Source organism: Ptychodera flava, chromosome 12 (genome assembly GCF_041260155.1).
Source record: "Ptychodera flava strain L36383 chromosome 12, AS_Pfla_20210202, whole genome shotgun sequence".
NCBI classification, from domain to species: Eukaryota; Metazoa; Hemichordata; class Enteropneusta; family Ptychoderidae; genus Ptychodera; species Ptychodera flava.
This window is the reverse complement of record NC_091939.1, coordinates 40622346-40638518: the sequence shown is the minus strand read 5'-3', so window position 1 is coordinate 40638518 and position 16173 is coordinate 40622346. Positions and strand designations below refer to the sequence as shown.

At 34.6% G+C, this 16173-nt stretch overlaps 1 protein-coding gene across 1 annotated transcript in view; it reads right to left on the bottom strand.

Moving 5' to 3' along the window:
- The window catches only part of LOC139145897 (ankyrin repeat domain-containing protein 13D-like), a 40037-nt gene that overhangs the window by 5835 nt on the left and 18029 nt on the right, over positions 1-16173 (bottom strand). The window contains 9 exon segments of the mRNA XM_070717343.1: positions 59-183; positions 186-362; positions 913-1201; positions 1864-1934; positions 3456-3604; positions 5630-5816; positions 6346-6489; positions 11588-11633; positions 13937-14061. Coding sequence (XP_070573444.1) covers positions 59-183; positions 186-362; positions 913-1201; positions 1864-1934; positions 3456-3604; positions 5630-5816; positions 6346-6489; positions 11588-11633; positions 13937-14061 — 1313 coding nt within the window.

Here is a 16173-nt window from a genome sequence, read left to right as displayed (position 1 = left end):
AACACAACCATTTGATACAAATACACAGACACTAACACAAACAGAGTAGCTGCATCACCTGATCATCCTCTGTACCGGCATCAAGTAGACTCTGTTGAATTGCAAACTGCAACAAATCATCATCCTCATCACGCATGATTGGTTCCCGATATCCGTCACCAAGACGATCATAACTTGCTGTGGTTCAAAGCAGGATGCATCCACAGCACAGAGAATGCGTGGTAGTGTTGCTTCTGACGTTGTCTCACCATTGCTTTCTGAACCATTCTCATGTAGGCTGATCACTCCAACAACTGACTCATTACTTGCATTTAAGTTGCCAAATGTAATTCGTGCATTGAGAATATGAAACAGCGGAATTTCTGGAGATAAAGACAGAAAATGCTAAAAATCAAACTAAAATCCTCCTTGAAATCTTTTTAATTTACAAGATATACAACTGTATATGAAAACAAATTGTAACTCTATTGTTTTCTACAGCATAGTCAGATCTCATAAGAAAGTGAAATGTGAACATTTTGACTCAAAATATAGCACAAATATCAAGAACCTTCACACCTTTTCATCATTTGCTGTGTTTAATCACTTAAACTTTATGCTTTGTAAGGAAAGTTTTGATAAATAAAGTTAAGATGGAAAAATTTCCATCCCAGGATGTGAACATTTAAGTATTACCATTTTTAACCCCTTGTGCAAAACTTATTTGCATGAAAAAAGTGTGACTAAAAGGTGACTTTGAATCAACAGCTGTTTAATCTGGACAAATCGAGATCTGGACTTGAGTTTATTCTATAACTAGAACAAAAGCTTAATGCATGAAATGATCTCTCTGAGCTCTACATAGTGATGTCATCATCTTTATTTGATACCTGTGTTGTCTCATTAAAGAATTTTGGATAAAATGATACTTACCTATTTTCACCGGAAACCCAGCCGGTAATTGCAATGTTATAAAGTCCCTTAATTTAGCAAAGTGAGCGTTACTTATAGCCATTAAGTCAATAATTGGTAGAACTTGTTCTTGTAGAGAGAGGGGATGTGCCTCACACAACCAGAGATTGGCCTTGAACTTCTGTACCTTGGTACTGACTTCTTTGGGGCGTCCTATGTCTCTATCACCAAGTTCAAAATCAGGGTTGAAGTACTCCTCTGGTTTGATGGCAGTGGGGTTGGTTGGGTCAGAACTTTTGGATACGTTACCCTGCAAGGTTAAGCAAAGAGGTCAGGACTGAAGTGTGTATGTCTAATGATGACCAATTGAAACATCAACCCATTGTCTGTTTGAAGAAAATAAAGCTTACAAGCTTACCCGTAGTTATCATGTATTTTATTATTGGTAATTAATTTATAGGTGTAAAACAAACTACCCACTGCAAATATCACCAGGATTCCTACTGCTTTCTGATAATAAATTTATTCTTCATCAATCTTCATATATTCATAATTTCACTTACATAATTCTGTTTCAATAGCACAGACAGTATTGCAAACAGCTGTGGGTACACTTTTAACCCAACACTGATGGAAGTCAGTGAATGGTATTACAACAGCCAAGCACTGTAACCTTCCATTTTCAGTTTGCATCTAATTTCTGCCTTGTTCTAAAAATACCACTACTTTGCTAAAATGAGTCACCATGTATGAGTCTCACGTATCCAGGTCATTTACATAATCTGACATACTTCTTTGACAAATTGTTTGTGGAGTGACCGTGGCATGGCTGTATGTAGACAATTGTAATCAGGACTGAAGTCTGTAACTCATGCTATCTACAATCAAATCAAGTTGAATAATTGATATGTTGCCCACATTGAATTGGCAACCATCAGTTAAAGTACTGATGGTGATAACATAAAAACTTACCGCAGACGCAGCTTGGTGTTGCTCAGCCATACCAAGAAACGATTGCAGTGGATTGTGGTTCTTGAAAGTATCTGTGCATTGGGAAAACAGTAGATTACCCTGTCAGCCATTTTAATGCACAGAAACGACTCTGGTCAAAAAAGTAATCATTTTCTGTGCTTTTTCTCACTCTGCTAGCCTCCTAATGCCTTCTTTGGGACTGACTAGATAGATCTACAAGTCATCCATCATCTCAAACTATCATTAAATCATGAGTGTAACCATAGTAACAGGAGTCAACCTGCTGGCACATGAAGTAAACTGGGTCAGTACTGAGAATGTACATGGATTTCCACAGTCATGGAATTCAAATTAATATGTAAGAGACAGCAGGTTAGTACAAATAAATCAATTTCTTCAAAATTCTGTCATTACGTGTCCAATCTTTATGAATATTCATCAAAGCTGTCAATAGGTATCTCAGTTTGTGATCTGACATACAAGTAGCTATCCTTTGTTCTCAGTTCACATCACCTGCAATCGTCTTTGCTCTCTTCAACCGAGTATTTTACATTCCATACAAATCAAGTGAAATCATACAATGGTTTTGAGATGAATTTAAAGAGAGACACAGATATTCTGAAGTGTTTTAGTGACAAATATTTTCCTTCCTGATCCAATGATGCATTTCCTTCATTACATCAGGAAAGCAACGGAGTTAAAATGTGTATGGTTGTTTCCTGAGAGTGCAAAAATTGGCATGTAGTACAAATTGGGGATTATGTCTCTTTATTGAGTCGGCCATCAGATAAATGCATTGCTAAATGGGTTCTTGTGATCAACTAGCCATTCATCATTCAATCAGTGACTAGCTTAACTTGGCATCAATAAAACGGTACAATCAACATTATTTGATTTGCTACAGCAATTTATGTTGTCCGATGGAGAATTGGGATTACCTCTATCACACAATAATGCAGAACAGTACGAGCTGCAGTCATTACAGACACTTCATTTGAGGATAACTCACAAAGTACAATATACTAGTAACAGTTGCGTGACAACACAGAAACAATTTCTGCATTTGAAAATCACCAGAGAGTCTGTACATTGTAAATGCTACAACTGTCCATATTCAATGTTGCAATATTTTCACTGGTGAGAAGTAATATACCTGCTGTGAATTTACAGTATCGGCTGATTTTCTTGAAGTAGAACTTTGAGTAGCTAATGCTACTATGGATCACTGTTGAGCCCCTGCATCAAGACCTCAAATTCCTGTTCAGTTACTGCAAGTCCAGTGTGGCACTTTGACAAAAACTACTTTCAGTTAAAATCTCTGAGAAATGGATGTCAGTTCTGAAGGTTATCGAGTTCTAGATGACTGATGTATGAATATTCATCATTAAGATTGAATTTGCATACTTGAACAATATTCAGTAATACAATTTGCATGACTGAATACTATTTTGTTGCAATTCAAATCTTGGATGGGACAGGTGACAAAACAAATTTGTGTCAAACATCCAGAATTTGTAGATCAATACAGAAAAACAAAGATTAGTTCTGACTCGTTCACAAAACACTTTCCATTTCTCACACAGCAGTGTTACCTTTTGTTCTTTCTTTGTCTTCTTCAGTTAGATGTTCCAGTCGTTGCTTAGTAACCAATTCCACATTGGAGGCACCGAATACCTTACACTCATACCCATTTACACTTTCCACTTTGTCACTTCTCCATCCCCAGATGCCACTTTTATTTCTGAAAAACGAAGATTACAAACAATTGAAAAAAAAGAATTTACCTGTTCATAATCATCACTGCACTGTTTTCACACTATTACCACTTCTATTACAATTACTATTACTGAGAATGCTGCATTTTATCTAAGATGTCAGGATTTTTTTCCGGTTGTGGTAGAGTTTTCAGACATGAAGAGCTGTTCTTGTACATGTACATCTAATGACAGTTGTAATGTGTCTGGAAATTTACAGACAACACTTTGAAGAGAAGCAATAGTTGCTATGCCATACAATATTAAGCACAGAGACATCATGTCATGAATGAAATAGAAAGCTAGAGTTACTGAAAAAATACATCAAGATGGAAACTATAACCAAAGTCTACTGCAATTGAAAGAGTACTTCATTTGCATCATGAAGAGTTCTTTGACTATCTTCAAACAGAATTTCTAAATGAACATACTTCGTTAAAGTTGAAAACTATAAAAATGTCATATTTATCCTACATAAATGCCAATTTATTTGTTCATTTATGAAGAACTCATTTAGATGTCCTATTATCTAATGCACATGTCAACTTTTATCCAAAATTAATGACTCTGAGGTGCTTTTTGACGTATTTGATAGATAATGACATGGTTAATTCAGTAAATATATCGTAGTCTGTGAAGACTTGCACATTTCTTATTGATTGATTCATACTCATCAAAAAGCTAACAAACTTGTGTCTTATAACATTACAATTTAGGATCATTCTAAAATTTCATGGAACAACAAACTTTCGAAACAAATGAGCTTGTGAGATGTATTCAATTTATAGAAAATGATGATTAATCCAGCACATTTGAGAATGAAACATTTTGAGGTCAAATGCACAGCATGGTGCAAGCACTGTCACCACAGCCATAGGCCCATACCCTTGTTCATCATACCTGCAACATTGCTTAAACTTTTAGTGATAAAATAGCATGACAGGGATAACACTCACTGAATGAACATGATAAAGTCTTGATAATATTACAGAAGGTAACCTGACTTCAACTGAGTAAATTCTTTCAATTTAACATTGCTGGGGCTACAGAGTTTGCCCAACCATTACTCTGTATGTAACATTGCATATGATCTTCATTGGCTGTTGTTCAACAATAAATCAAATTTAAAATTCTTTGTATTATTTTCAAAGTTCTCTGTAGTCGCGTACCATTGTATCTTGGTGCACTCTTGATTAGATGTTGTACCATTCACACCTTATGATCATACTCTAATGGGGAAATTAAGTTACATCAGTTCATTGATCACACAGCTTACTATGGGGATAGGCTGCTTTTCAATTTGTGCAATTCTTTACCGTCACACATTCCTGCACTTAAGTCACTCAATAATTTTTAAAGTTGGGTTAAAAATTTACCTTTTTAAGTCATTTTAAACATGAGTTTTATATTCTGATCTATTTAACCATTCCATGATTTTTATACGTTGTTACTTTTATTGTACATTTTTTATTGATGTCATTTTTCACTTTATTTAATGTAAAGCCCATTGGAATATTTAAAGTATGTAATGTGCTATATAAGAAATAAAGATTATGATGATTATGATTATTATTTTGATAAAGTTTGAGCTATTTCTGTCTTTAAGCTTTCAATAAATTGCATGACATAAACATCTTGACAGCAAATACATGACATACACCTATTGCAGCATGTGTTCATAGGTTATCTAGGTGCAATAGCTGTGAACCGTTGCAACAAAAATGCAGTAAAACTCTCAAAATATCAGACAAAAGACATAAAATTGCAGTCTGGGTGCAAAACTGCTTCTAAACCATTTTTTAATAATGAATGTTGTAACCTGGCAATTGAAAGAGGTTTAATTACACAAAAATTGGAGATTAAAAAGTTGGGAATTACTAAACCTGAAAATCATCTCTGAGCAAAAGATTTTACCTGGGAAATCTGCTACTGAGTGAAAACTACATGATGAAGAGAACATACCAATGATCAGAAACACTTGTATCACAGAGAGATAATTCTACAAGACTTACCTGGTGAATGCAATTTTGCCGGTATCAATGTAAGTGCACACTACAGGTGCTGTCAGTCTAGAAGCTACTGTGGATTCCCGTGGCATCATCAGGGTCAAGTCAAAATCTGGACGTAGCTGTAATTTCTCCACAAACACTTGACACCTATCATGGTCTACTTCCATAAATGATGCTGTGTTTTCACCATCTAAGCACAAAATGAAATTTTAATGTGAATAAAATATTCCGAGTCAAACCTACTTACTGTACTAAAACAAGATTTTGCTGGACACCACATTTGCATTTGTGGTGGATACGAAATACAGACTTGGCAATTTTCACTTACATTTTCTCTTAATGCACAGCTACCTACCGTTAGACACCGTTCCAGCTCATTCTATTCCTCTTTGGATGGCTAATTCTTGATTGGCATTGCTTACCATAAATCATAAGTGTACATTTCCCTTGAGCAATGTAAAATATTCAGTGAAACTATAGATTTGTTACATATTGATAAATCAAATCTCAACCATTTCGTTGTATATTCCTTTTCAAAAATTCATCATTATTAATATACTACAAGAAATAACATTGATGATATTGCAGATGTTATGAATCATGGGATGGAAAAATTCTGTAATATTTAAGAGGCTCAGAAAACATTCCATGGAAATTCTAAATTACAAATTCAACAGAATTCTACACGAACAGTTGACAATAAGTTTACGATGACTCACCTTCCCCTTTGAAAATGTAACTCCTGTTACCACGCTGCCATGTCATCTGATCAAAACCTAGCAGCGTGGTATCAACTCTTACATTAGCACCACTTTTATAAACCCTGTATACATCACTGGGGCACATCCTGGACACAAGAGGAACTGTGGAAACAGAAACAAACAAACAAACACATTAGCTTCCTACTGGTGCAACTAGTAAAAGATTTTCTTTTATTCAAATCTTCTCGATGGCACTTTTTACAGTCTTGAACTTTGCAACTGTTCCTGACAAAGATAACAATGAAATGATGATGAAATATTTGTCAAAATTTTGAAGCAGGGCACAATTTCAGATTACTTTAGAGTGATTCTGAAGACTACCATTGCATGCTTGCAAGCTTCAAGGCCCTTGAATTTATGCTGCTCTCTATATACTTCCTGGTATCTCTTACTGTATTTAAATTTATGTGCTTCAAAAGTTTTGGTAGATCTTTTTTTGAGATTTGGCGGAAATTAAAACATGAAATTGCAAAGTGAACACTTGCTAACACTGTCAACAGGATATTTCAAACTGAAGTATAACATCAAAACAACCACAAATTCCATACTAAGGGATAGGAAAGGCTAGCTCACATACAACCTCTGAAAATCTGACAAGTTTTCAACAACATTTGGAGTGGCTGAAACATTTTTATACCTTCCTATACATATTTCATTTCTATGACATGACATGGTCTGTAGTCCACTGTGCATATGTATGCACCGACTTACAAACTTTGTATTCTTTCATAAATAAATCCACATTTTCATGGTTGCTGCACATTGTACCTTGCAACCGTTTTCAATTTGAATCATTAAGAATAATGATAATTTTCTGTAATAAAATATCCCAGCATAACTTAGCTTTGCATATTAATTACCTCTTGACACAAAACATTTTCATGTCACAAGTTACAAGGGTAAGCTGTTTACCATATGGTCTTGATATCATCAAAATATACTCTCCTGATATCTTTCTGCTTGAATTCCAATGCAATATACTGGTATACATTAGCTGATCTTATCCATGATTTATAGATGTGCTAAATTAGCCAGTAACATGAGTTACTGAAGTATGGTTTGCATAGCTGTCAAAATAATTACTAAAGTATCATGTGATACAGGGGTGTGTAAAATTGTTATGTGATACTGTGGTGTATCAAACTGTCATGTAATATTGCGGTGTATCAAAATTGTCATGCAAGATTACAACTTATCATTGAAATCACATTAATTCAAAAATAAAACTAAAAGCACATCAATACAGTAATGGGGAAATGAAGTCCTGTACAACCAGAAACTGATGGTCAGGAATGATTACTGTTGCTGAATAAACAAAATTTACTCCAAAGCTGTTTAAACACAAAAACCTGCTGACTGAGATCTGTCATTGCTTTACCAAGTCCCTATCAAATCAATTCTAACCCTCTTCAGTTCCAATACACATGGTTCCTAAGCCACACAACACCACCCAGCCTATGCTTATGCTCCAGAACCCTGGAGTCCTCATCAAATCATACTCTGCCATGATGCATTCTGGGTATAGAACCAAGCTGTGTACACCTATACATCATTAAATTCTTTGTCAGGTTTCACCATCCACAGCCTTCCCCTTCAAATGTTCAGCCATAGACAGTGGAAGCTTTTACCCTCTATGCTTCAGTTGAATTTAATCAAAAAATTTAATTTCCCGTTTAGAAGACAGACAAATAAGAGGATAAGTAAATATATTCCCGTTTTCATTTTAACAGTGATTTCTATGACACCAGATACATGGTACATATTCTCAGTGTAAAATATCAGTTATATCTGACTGAAAACAGCTCTGAACCATCATCAATGGAAGGATCACTATGACTCACCATGATAGTGCTATATTTAGTAAACCTCTCATATCAAGGCCAACCACAGATAATTTATGTGCAACATCCACTGAGTCACATCAAAACAAAGTCTCTCAGTTTCAAACACTGAGGCTATTTGCAAAATATTGAAGTATTATGCCTGACATATACAATGCATAGATTATTAAGAAATTAGCTGTATCCATGAACTGTAAGCCGATAGCAGTTATTGCAAAAACTAAGTCATCTTTTCTCAATGACTTTTTTATCTCCATTCACCTCAAGGATAACAAGAACTGTAACCAGGATGGCTTGCTGGCAAATGTTTCATGCATGAGTCATAATGCAATTAATTTCACTGACATCTTTGAGTTCATTCTGATTTCTTGAAGCTACAACTGAGATGTCTTCCTTTTCTGAAGAATTTGAACACTGAGCACCAATCATTTTATTTCAACTTGTTTTATTTTTGTCTTGGCAGATGCTATATTTGATGCTGTTATACTGAATTACGAATGATTCAAACTTTACAGACCATTAGACTGAATTGAACAGATAAACCATAATTACAGTAATATCATCTCAGTACGATAAAATTTCTTTAAAATGACCTTCCTTTTCAAGAAATCAACATTATGAAAAAGTGATGATGATAAAAGTGATGATAATAGTAATAATGCCGACGATGACAAAAACTATAATCATGATAATTATTCCAATGATGGTTATGATGATGATAATGACGATGATGACAAAACCATGATGATGATGTTATTGATTAAGATGATGATGATGATGATGATGATATCGATGATGATGATAACATTGATCACAATTATTTTCCACAAGTTATTATCAATCATTTTGGTTTATACTACCCGGTATATGCTGTCATCCTACATGTAGTAACTAAAACATAGCAACTGTTTGGTGAAAAAAGCACAGTTCTCACCTAGCTTTTACACAAAAATAACTTGGTACATTACGACGATATCATTATCATCATATTTTCCTCTCTCTATTTCAAAACAATGCTCCAACAATAATCATTCAGTATATTATCTATGTGTGAAAAATTAGAGTAATGTTGACAAAAAAAATTCAATGTACCGATATTACTTGTTATTCCTTTTCAAGTAAGTTCAAAATACATCATGCTATTTTTCCTCCATCTCATCGCCAACCAAAGTAAAAAAAATCCATATTTTTTGTTGTATTGCAGCATGGATGATTCAAGTCGCAAGATATTATTAAATTTATTGCCCTACTTTAATAGAATGAGGATTATGGCAGTCCTTATGTGGGTCATAACACCGTGTTTTAATCAAGGTCTCCCATTTTCAAATAACAAATTAAAATGTTTATTCATATCAGTGTGATTAGTGGCAGAAAAACAATGATTTTTAGAAAGGAAGCACCTTTGCACTTTTTATCTTTGTTGAAACAAAACATTCCTGAGAAAAATCATAATCAAAAAACACCGTTTAAATGCCATTCTGAAATTTTTGGCACACCTTTATTGTTAGCTCATAACAGAAAACGTGCTTCCATGGCAACCCCTAGGGGCAAATATGCACCTAACAAAAGACACTGCATTTCAAAGAACCTGGGAAAAGAAAACTGGCTCACTTATGCAGATACAATAAATAGCTCATGTTATTGAACAAGTAGGTTTCATTGAGAAATAAAAGGTTCTGTACCTGTTAAATTTCATTTTTCATGTTCATAATTTATCAAATACAATGTTGAAATTTACAATGCTGTCGATGTTGTCATGAAAATTGAATCATGTAAAGAATTGAAAGCATTTGAAGTTACAAGGTATGTGTGATGAAATCAAAATTAAACTCATTACAATGGATGGCTAACATCTTTTCTTTGTTCACAACAATGCGTTTTTTTTTTCAAGCTTTCTTGGTCCTGTTCCCTTTATTGTCCCAGCATACAGATCTGTCATGTGTACAATACGCAAAATCTAAGAGATTCACAAAAAGGAGAAATTTCTTTCATTTACAATATTTTTCCATTTGTTTTTTAAGCACCAGCACTCTCATCATGACAGATACATTTTTCATTGCTATCAATAAACCAGATTTGAGAATGAAGCATTGTTGATGTCACTGTAACTATACGACCATACTGTTGTGTCTAATGTTGTTCTATGGTTGCTTTATATCTATATGATGTTACAAGACACACAGCAAATACAGTAACACTGAAACACTAAATGTGACTGAAAATTTTATGTAGACAAAACAGAATTGAGATGTGAAAATTCAGGTTTTCACCAATAATCACTGTCATTTAAGCTTTCAAATCCCCCAGTTCCCTGTATACAGTCCAACTTTACCATAGAAAACAATGGATTTGGGACAAACCATGGTGGTGAAAGGGTTAAGCTTTCTAATCTCATAGCTTTAGCTTTTCCAACTCAAGCTAAATCAGTAAAGTTTTGATGGTGTCGTATCTACATTGACAGTATTATATGCTTTTTTTACAGCCAACTGCATGAACCAGATTACTGAATTCAAATACAACTGGTTTTAATATGAAACAGAAAAGGTTGCTGAAAATCATTTTAGAGTTCTAAGAAAATAGACCATTTAACTATTTTGCCTTGGTATAACACTCACAAACTTATCATATTTCAATTTTTTCCCCGTATGGCACACAGATTGAGATTTACGATAAAGAAAAGTGAAGTAGAGTTGATAAATTGATTCAAATAAATTCAGATCATAGAAAATACAGTATTTGGTATGAAATTGTCATTCATATTCTTCTGTATGATATTACGGCAATACGTAAAGTACAGCTATGGCACCACAATTGTGAGTTAGCATTGGGATCAAAATTGTGAGCATCTGGATAAAATACTCTGTCAAATTAATACATTCAAATACAGTGCAGACGCTTGATATGTTCTTTGGCTTGCTAAACATGAACAGCACACAGAGTCATCACAGCTGTGAGTACCGTAGTATAGAGTTAAGAATATTTTATGATTACTGTGGATTATGTAAACAGCAAAATGCTAAGGCAAAACTTCTTAAATACAGGATAATACCTTTTCTGCCAATGTGGGATTAGGGAGTTGACTGAGACTAGCTGCTGGCTATGTTTACTGTGTGTAGATATCCTAAATGATTGATACAGCTGATCTCACAGACAAATAGTATGGTAAATTGGAGAATAACAATAAATCCATGCCTTGTATTTGAAAATTCTGCATTTCCATCTTTCATGACTATTAGTAATAGTTATTTTGTTGTATGAATTCAGTTTATTTTATGAGCATATTTTGTCATTTATTTCATTTCACTACTAACAGTGGATTACACTACAGTATATTCTTGAATATAATCATTGGTACTCACCCCAGCTTGTAAATTCCCATTTCATTTCAACATAAAAATCAGGTGCCTGGGTGAAAAGACGGTGAAATAACATATCAAAAATGAGTAACATACCTCAGGATTTAGTAATGAGTTCTAGATGTGTAAAGACATCCACACTGGTAGTCTCATTTCTTTCAATTAAAGACTGACATGGACGTTTCCTCTCGGGGGAAGTTAACCCAGTTTCTAGTTGCATTTGCTTTAATTCATCCATTCATCAGCGGTGAGGGAGAGGGTGTATCAGGAATTTACAATTTGGTAATTTAGTAGTTGGAAGTGATGCAAGTGTCCAAAAGGGGAGACTGAGGGGTTGGTTACAAAGGATGACAGCTTACAGTACCTCACCTTTAGTATATGTTATCTAACTTTTTAGGAATCTAAGCCTTGGCTAAACAGTATACAATGTATGGTTTGCATGATGGACGACTGCTGTTGTAGTATCCAGTACAACCAGAACACATGTAAAATGCATATCATATTTCTTGTATACTAGAAGTATACATGTATAATGAGCCAATATGATCAACACTTGCAAAATTTGGTTCACGGTCAGCTTTAATATCAGTCACTTGATAAATTCAAGTGTTGTAAATTATTCCGTTGAAGTGGGCAAATAAAAAAAGAAGCTGCAATTTCTGTCCCTGGGGTGAGTCATCATCAGCTGGACACCATGACTGCATAGATGTTGTTCCATTTTCTCATTGAAACTGCACTATGTTCAAATGAAACTTGCGAATATATAACAGAAATGTAGCAAAGTTTCTGATAAAATTATCTGTGACAAATAATCAGCTTGAAAATAATCATCATGACACAAGACAGTTTAGATTGTCCATTTATGTTTCATAATCACAGACTTCTTTGAGATTGGTAAATATTTGGTCTTTTTCAGAAACATCAATCATTACTTGAAGTCATTAACAAATCAGCATAGTTGAACTCATTATATACACTTCATTAATAATCTCAAATTACACTTTATGGAAATGTTGACTTGCAATTACTGGTGCCAATGAATACACAGTAATCACAGGTAAATGATATTTCCTATTCCTGACCATGACGGCTGTTTGTTTCAACGTTCAGTGAAAATGACAACTTGTCAACTTGGTTATTTACATCTTACACACTTCACAACAATTTCTCTTTCACAGACAAATATGTGGAGTTGAAAATTGTACCATGTACCAGTACTTCATGCAATGATGGATCTTTCTGAGCAATGCACGCTGGCTGTATGAACTGCACAGATGACAAAGCTATGCAAACTCCTTAGCTAGTTCAATTTAATAAGATAATAGGATTGCAACATTTCCCAACAAGCACCATGCATGTTATTGTCACATTTAATCTTCCAAGTAATATATCAAGTAAGATACTGCCATGCGACACAGCACTGAATGTAGTCACTACCATTCATGGTTATGCTGTCATGAACATTTATTAAACAAACATTTTATAAATATTTCATTTTTGACCTTTTAAATAATTGTTATTTTACATAATTCAATTTCCACAAATTTATCCATAGTGGTGAATTTCGGGCCGACTCGCAGCGATTTCGAAGCTGTTATCCAATTGGTTGGCAGAATCATACCGTTATAATGAAATAATACAAATAAACTCCCTAAGTTGCTGTGAATAGTGACAATCGACCAATCAGATATAACCTTGCAAACACGCTGCGAGTCAGCCGTGAATTTCTCCCTCTCTACCCCCAAAATACTAACAGTCAGTCCAGTCCTTTCCAGAACAAACTATTTCAAGTATACTACACAGATTTTCTTGTTTTAATGAAACTGCCTTAATATTCTTTATGAGCACAGACTGTATCATACTGGTACATGTGTACCTCTAGCATTCAAAAGGTCAGATACAAAAGCCAGCCTCTGATTCTGCCCATGGATTTCAATAGGATGCCGCAAAGGATGCATATTCATTTTAAAATCTGTTTTCAAGTGTGAAATTTCTCTGTATCTCATTTCTGATGAAAACAACCAATACATTTCTGTATTTATCTGTTCACAGCAAGCAGTTCCTTGTGTATGTACCCGGTACTTTTAAAAGAATACACACATCAGATTGACATGTCATTATCTTGAAATTTCAATTTTTTATTATTGTCCGTTTTAAAGATATCTATTGAATTCTTTCTGTTGTAATGTAAAAAGCTTTGGTACATTTGTTTCTAGCCACAAAGGTTATGTCCTACCTCATAATCATAATATCTGAATCCCCTGCTCTATTCTAAATACTATTTCAACTTTCGGAAATCTATATTTTCATCTTGATACCTTTTACATCAAAAGTAACATTGAGAGAACTTACCGCTCTTAATTTTTCAAGTAGTTCAGGAATACCAGCAACCCTAGCAGACGCTCTCTGATAATCTCTGTGTTGTAGCACCACCTGGACCAACTCTGGATCTCCTGTGCTGATAGCTTCCTGTAAGACTAAACACCGGGAAATTCTCCATCAGGAATACACAATGGGAAGGGTCATTGCAGAGGTCACATTGAATAATACACATACTGGTAGAGTTGCAAGGTACTTGATTAGTGATGATACAATACATCATTGTTTGGCTGAACATGTCAGAGATGAAAACCATATATTTAAATCATTTGACTATCAAATGATCTGAGAATCACATCAAATACACAGTATGTTAATTGGTTAAGGACTGTTAACAAATTTCATTGTTGAAGCATCTGCAACATCGCTTAATTTGTGGAGAGACCTAGATCTGCATGGCAGGGCTGTGTGTTGCCGGCGTTATACGACCTCCACCACATATGTTGGGGGAGGCCATATAATGCCGGTAACACACAGCCCTGCCATGTAGATCTATGGAGGGACCGTGCTTAAACTAAGGTTGGAAATAAAAATAATGAAAGCAATGACATAAATAACAACAGAAGTAAAACATCAAAATGCATTTGAAACAAACTAAGTTTTTCTTCTGGTAAAACAAACATTTTCATAGCCTATTTAAAATTTGTAAACTCTAAAGAGTTTTTCTACAAGTCCTGAGTAAAGGAAGCAACTTAACCAAAGTGTGCATCTCATGCAAAGTCTCATTGACAACCTGAAGCAACAGAAAATATTCTCTACATCCAAAACCATATTTCCAAAAGCCATGTTAAAGGAAAAACTGCCTATTTTTAAATATTTGACCTGATACTATGACCAATGTAAATGTTTCATCCTATCTTCTGTATTTTTAATCTATATCAATTTGATGATGATAAGTTTTTGGGTATTATTGAATTCTGTTTACCTCCTTTGTGATCAGTACATCATCATTTTCCCAAGGCTCTACGATCAGAGCAGTTTCAATGGTTTCAAAATACAATAAGGAAATGGAAAAACTGAATAATGACAGCTTTCAGACAGACAACCATCTACATTGATATGCTCCAGATTGCTGGCAGAAAAACTGATGAATATTTACTGTTTAAAATAATTTGCCTCTTTCAAAGATACTCTTCATCATAAATTTGTTTACACTGTAATGCTAAAAATATTACCCAGCTCTAACATATACAGTTACTACATATAGTCATTCCTCATAAATTTTGTTCTGGATTAAAATTGTTTCACAATCGGCATTTGAAATCAAGAGTTCATGAGATGTCGTCATGATGAGATGACAACATACATAAGGAATTACAATATGTTATATCTAAGCAATAATGAACCCCTTTCCAGACCATAATGGACGAAAGTAAACTTTGCATGGCATAATGTACGAGGTGAAGCCGAGTACAATATGAAGTGAAAAGTTTGCTCAATTGTGTGACGGGAGGGGGTACATTATTGCTAGTGTTTTAAAATTTCGCAATGTCAGTGAATTTGAAGATGTAGAAAACATACTGGGGGGTATGGGGCCATAAACTGGATAATCAAATACATTATCAGTAATGATCTTGGGGGGGTGACATCACAAAATTCACTGGTATTGACAAAGCTGTAATATAATAAACATTATACTTTCTCAGGTAAATCATTTGGAAATTCTGTTTTGATAATTCTAAATGACTGATACTACAATTCTTTTCATCATTGCACCAAGTTTACAGGCACACAATCACCTGTCACCTCTGCTCTTAAGCTTTGAAACCTCACTACTTAAGGTTTGCCACCTCACACTTTAAGTTTGCCACCTCAGTACATTTAGTTTGCCAACTCACACTTCAAGTTTACCACCTCACACTTTAAGTTTGCCACCTCAGTACATTTAGTTTGACAACTCACACTTCAAGTTTGCCACCTCACACTTTAAGTTTGCCACCTCAGTACATTTAGTTTGACAACTCACACTTCAAGTTTGCCACCTCAGTACATTTAGTTTGCCAACTCACACTTCAAGTTTACCACCTCACACTTTAAGTTTGCCATCTTATCACTTCAAGTTTGCCACCTCATTACTTTACATGTACAACATATCATTACTCAGTGAGTATGACCACACTGCCATGGTTGTAACCTTGTATGCTTCAACTGTGACCCTATGTGCTGAACACACTACATGTACAGCATTTGTTAAATGTTGCTGTATTACC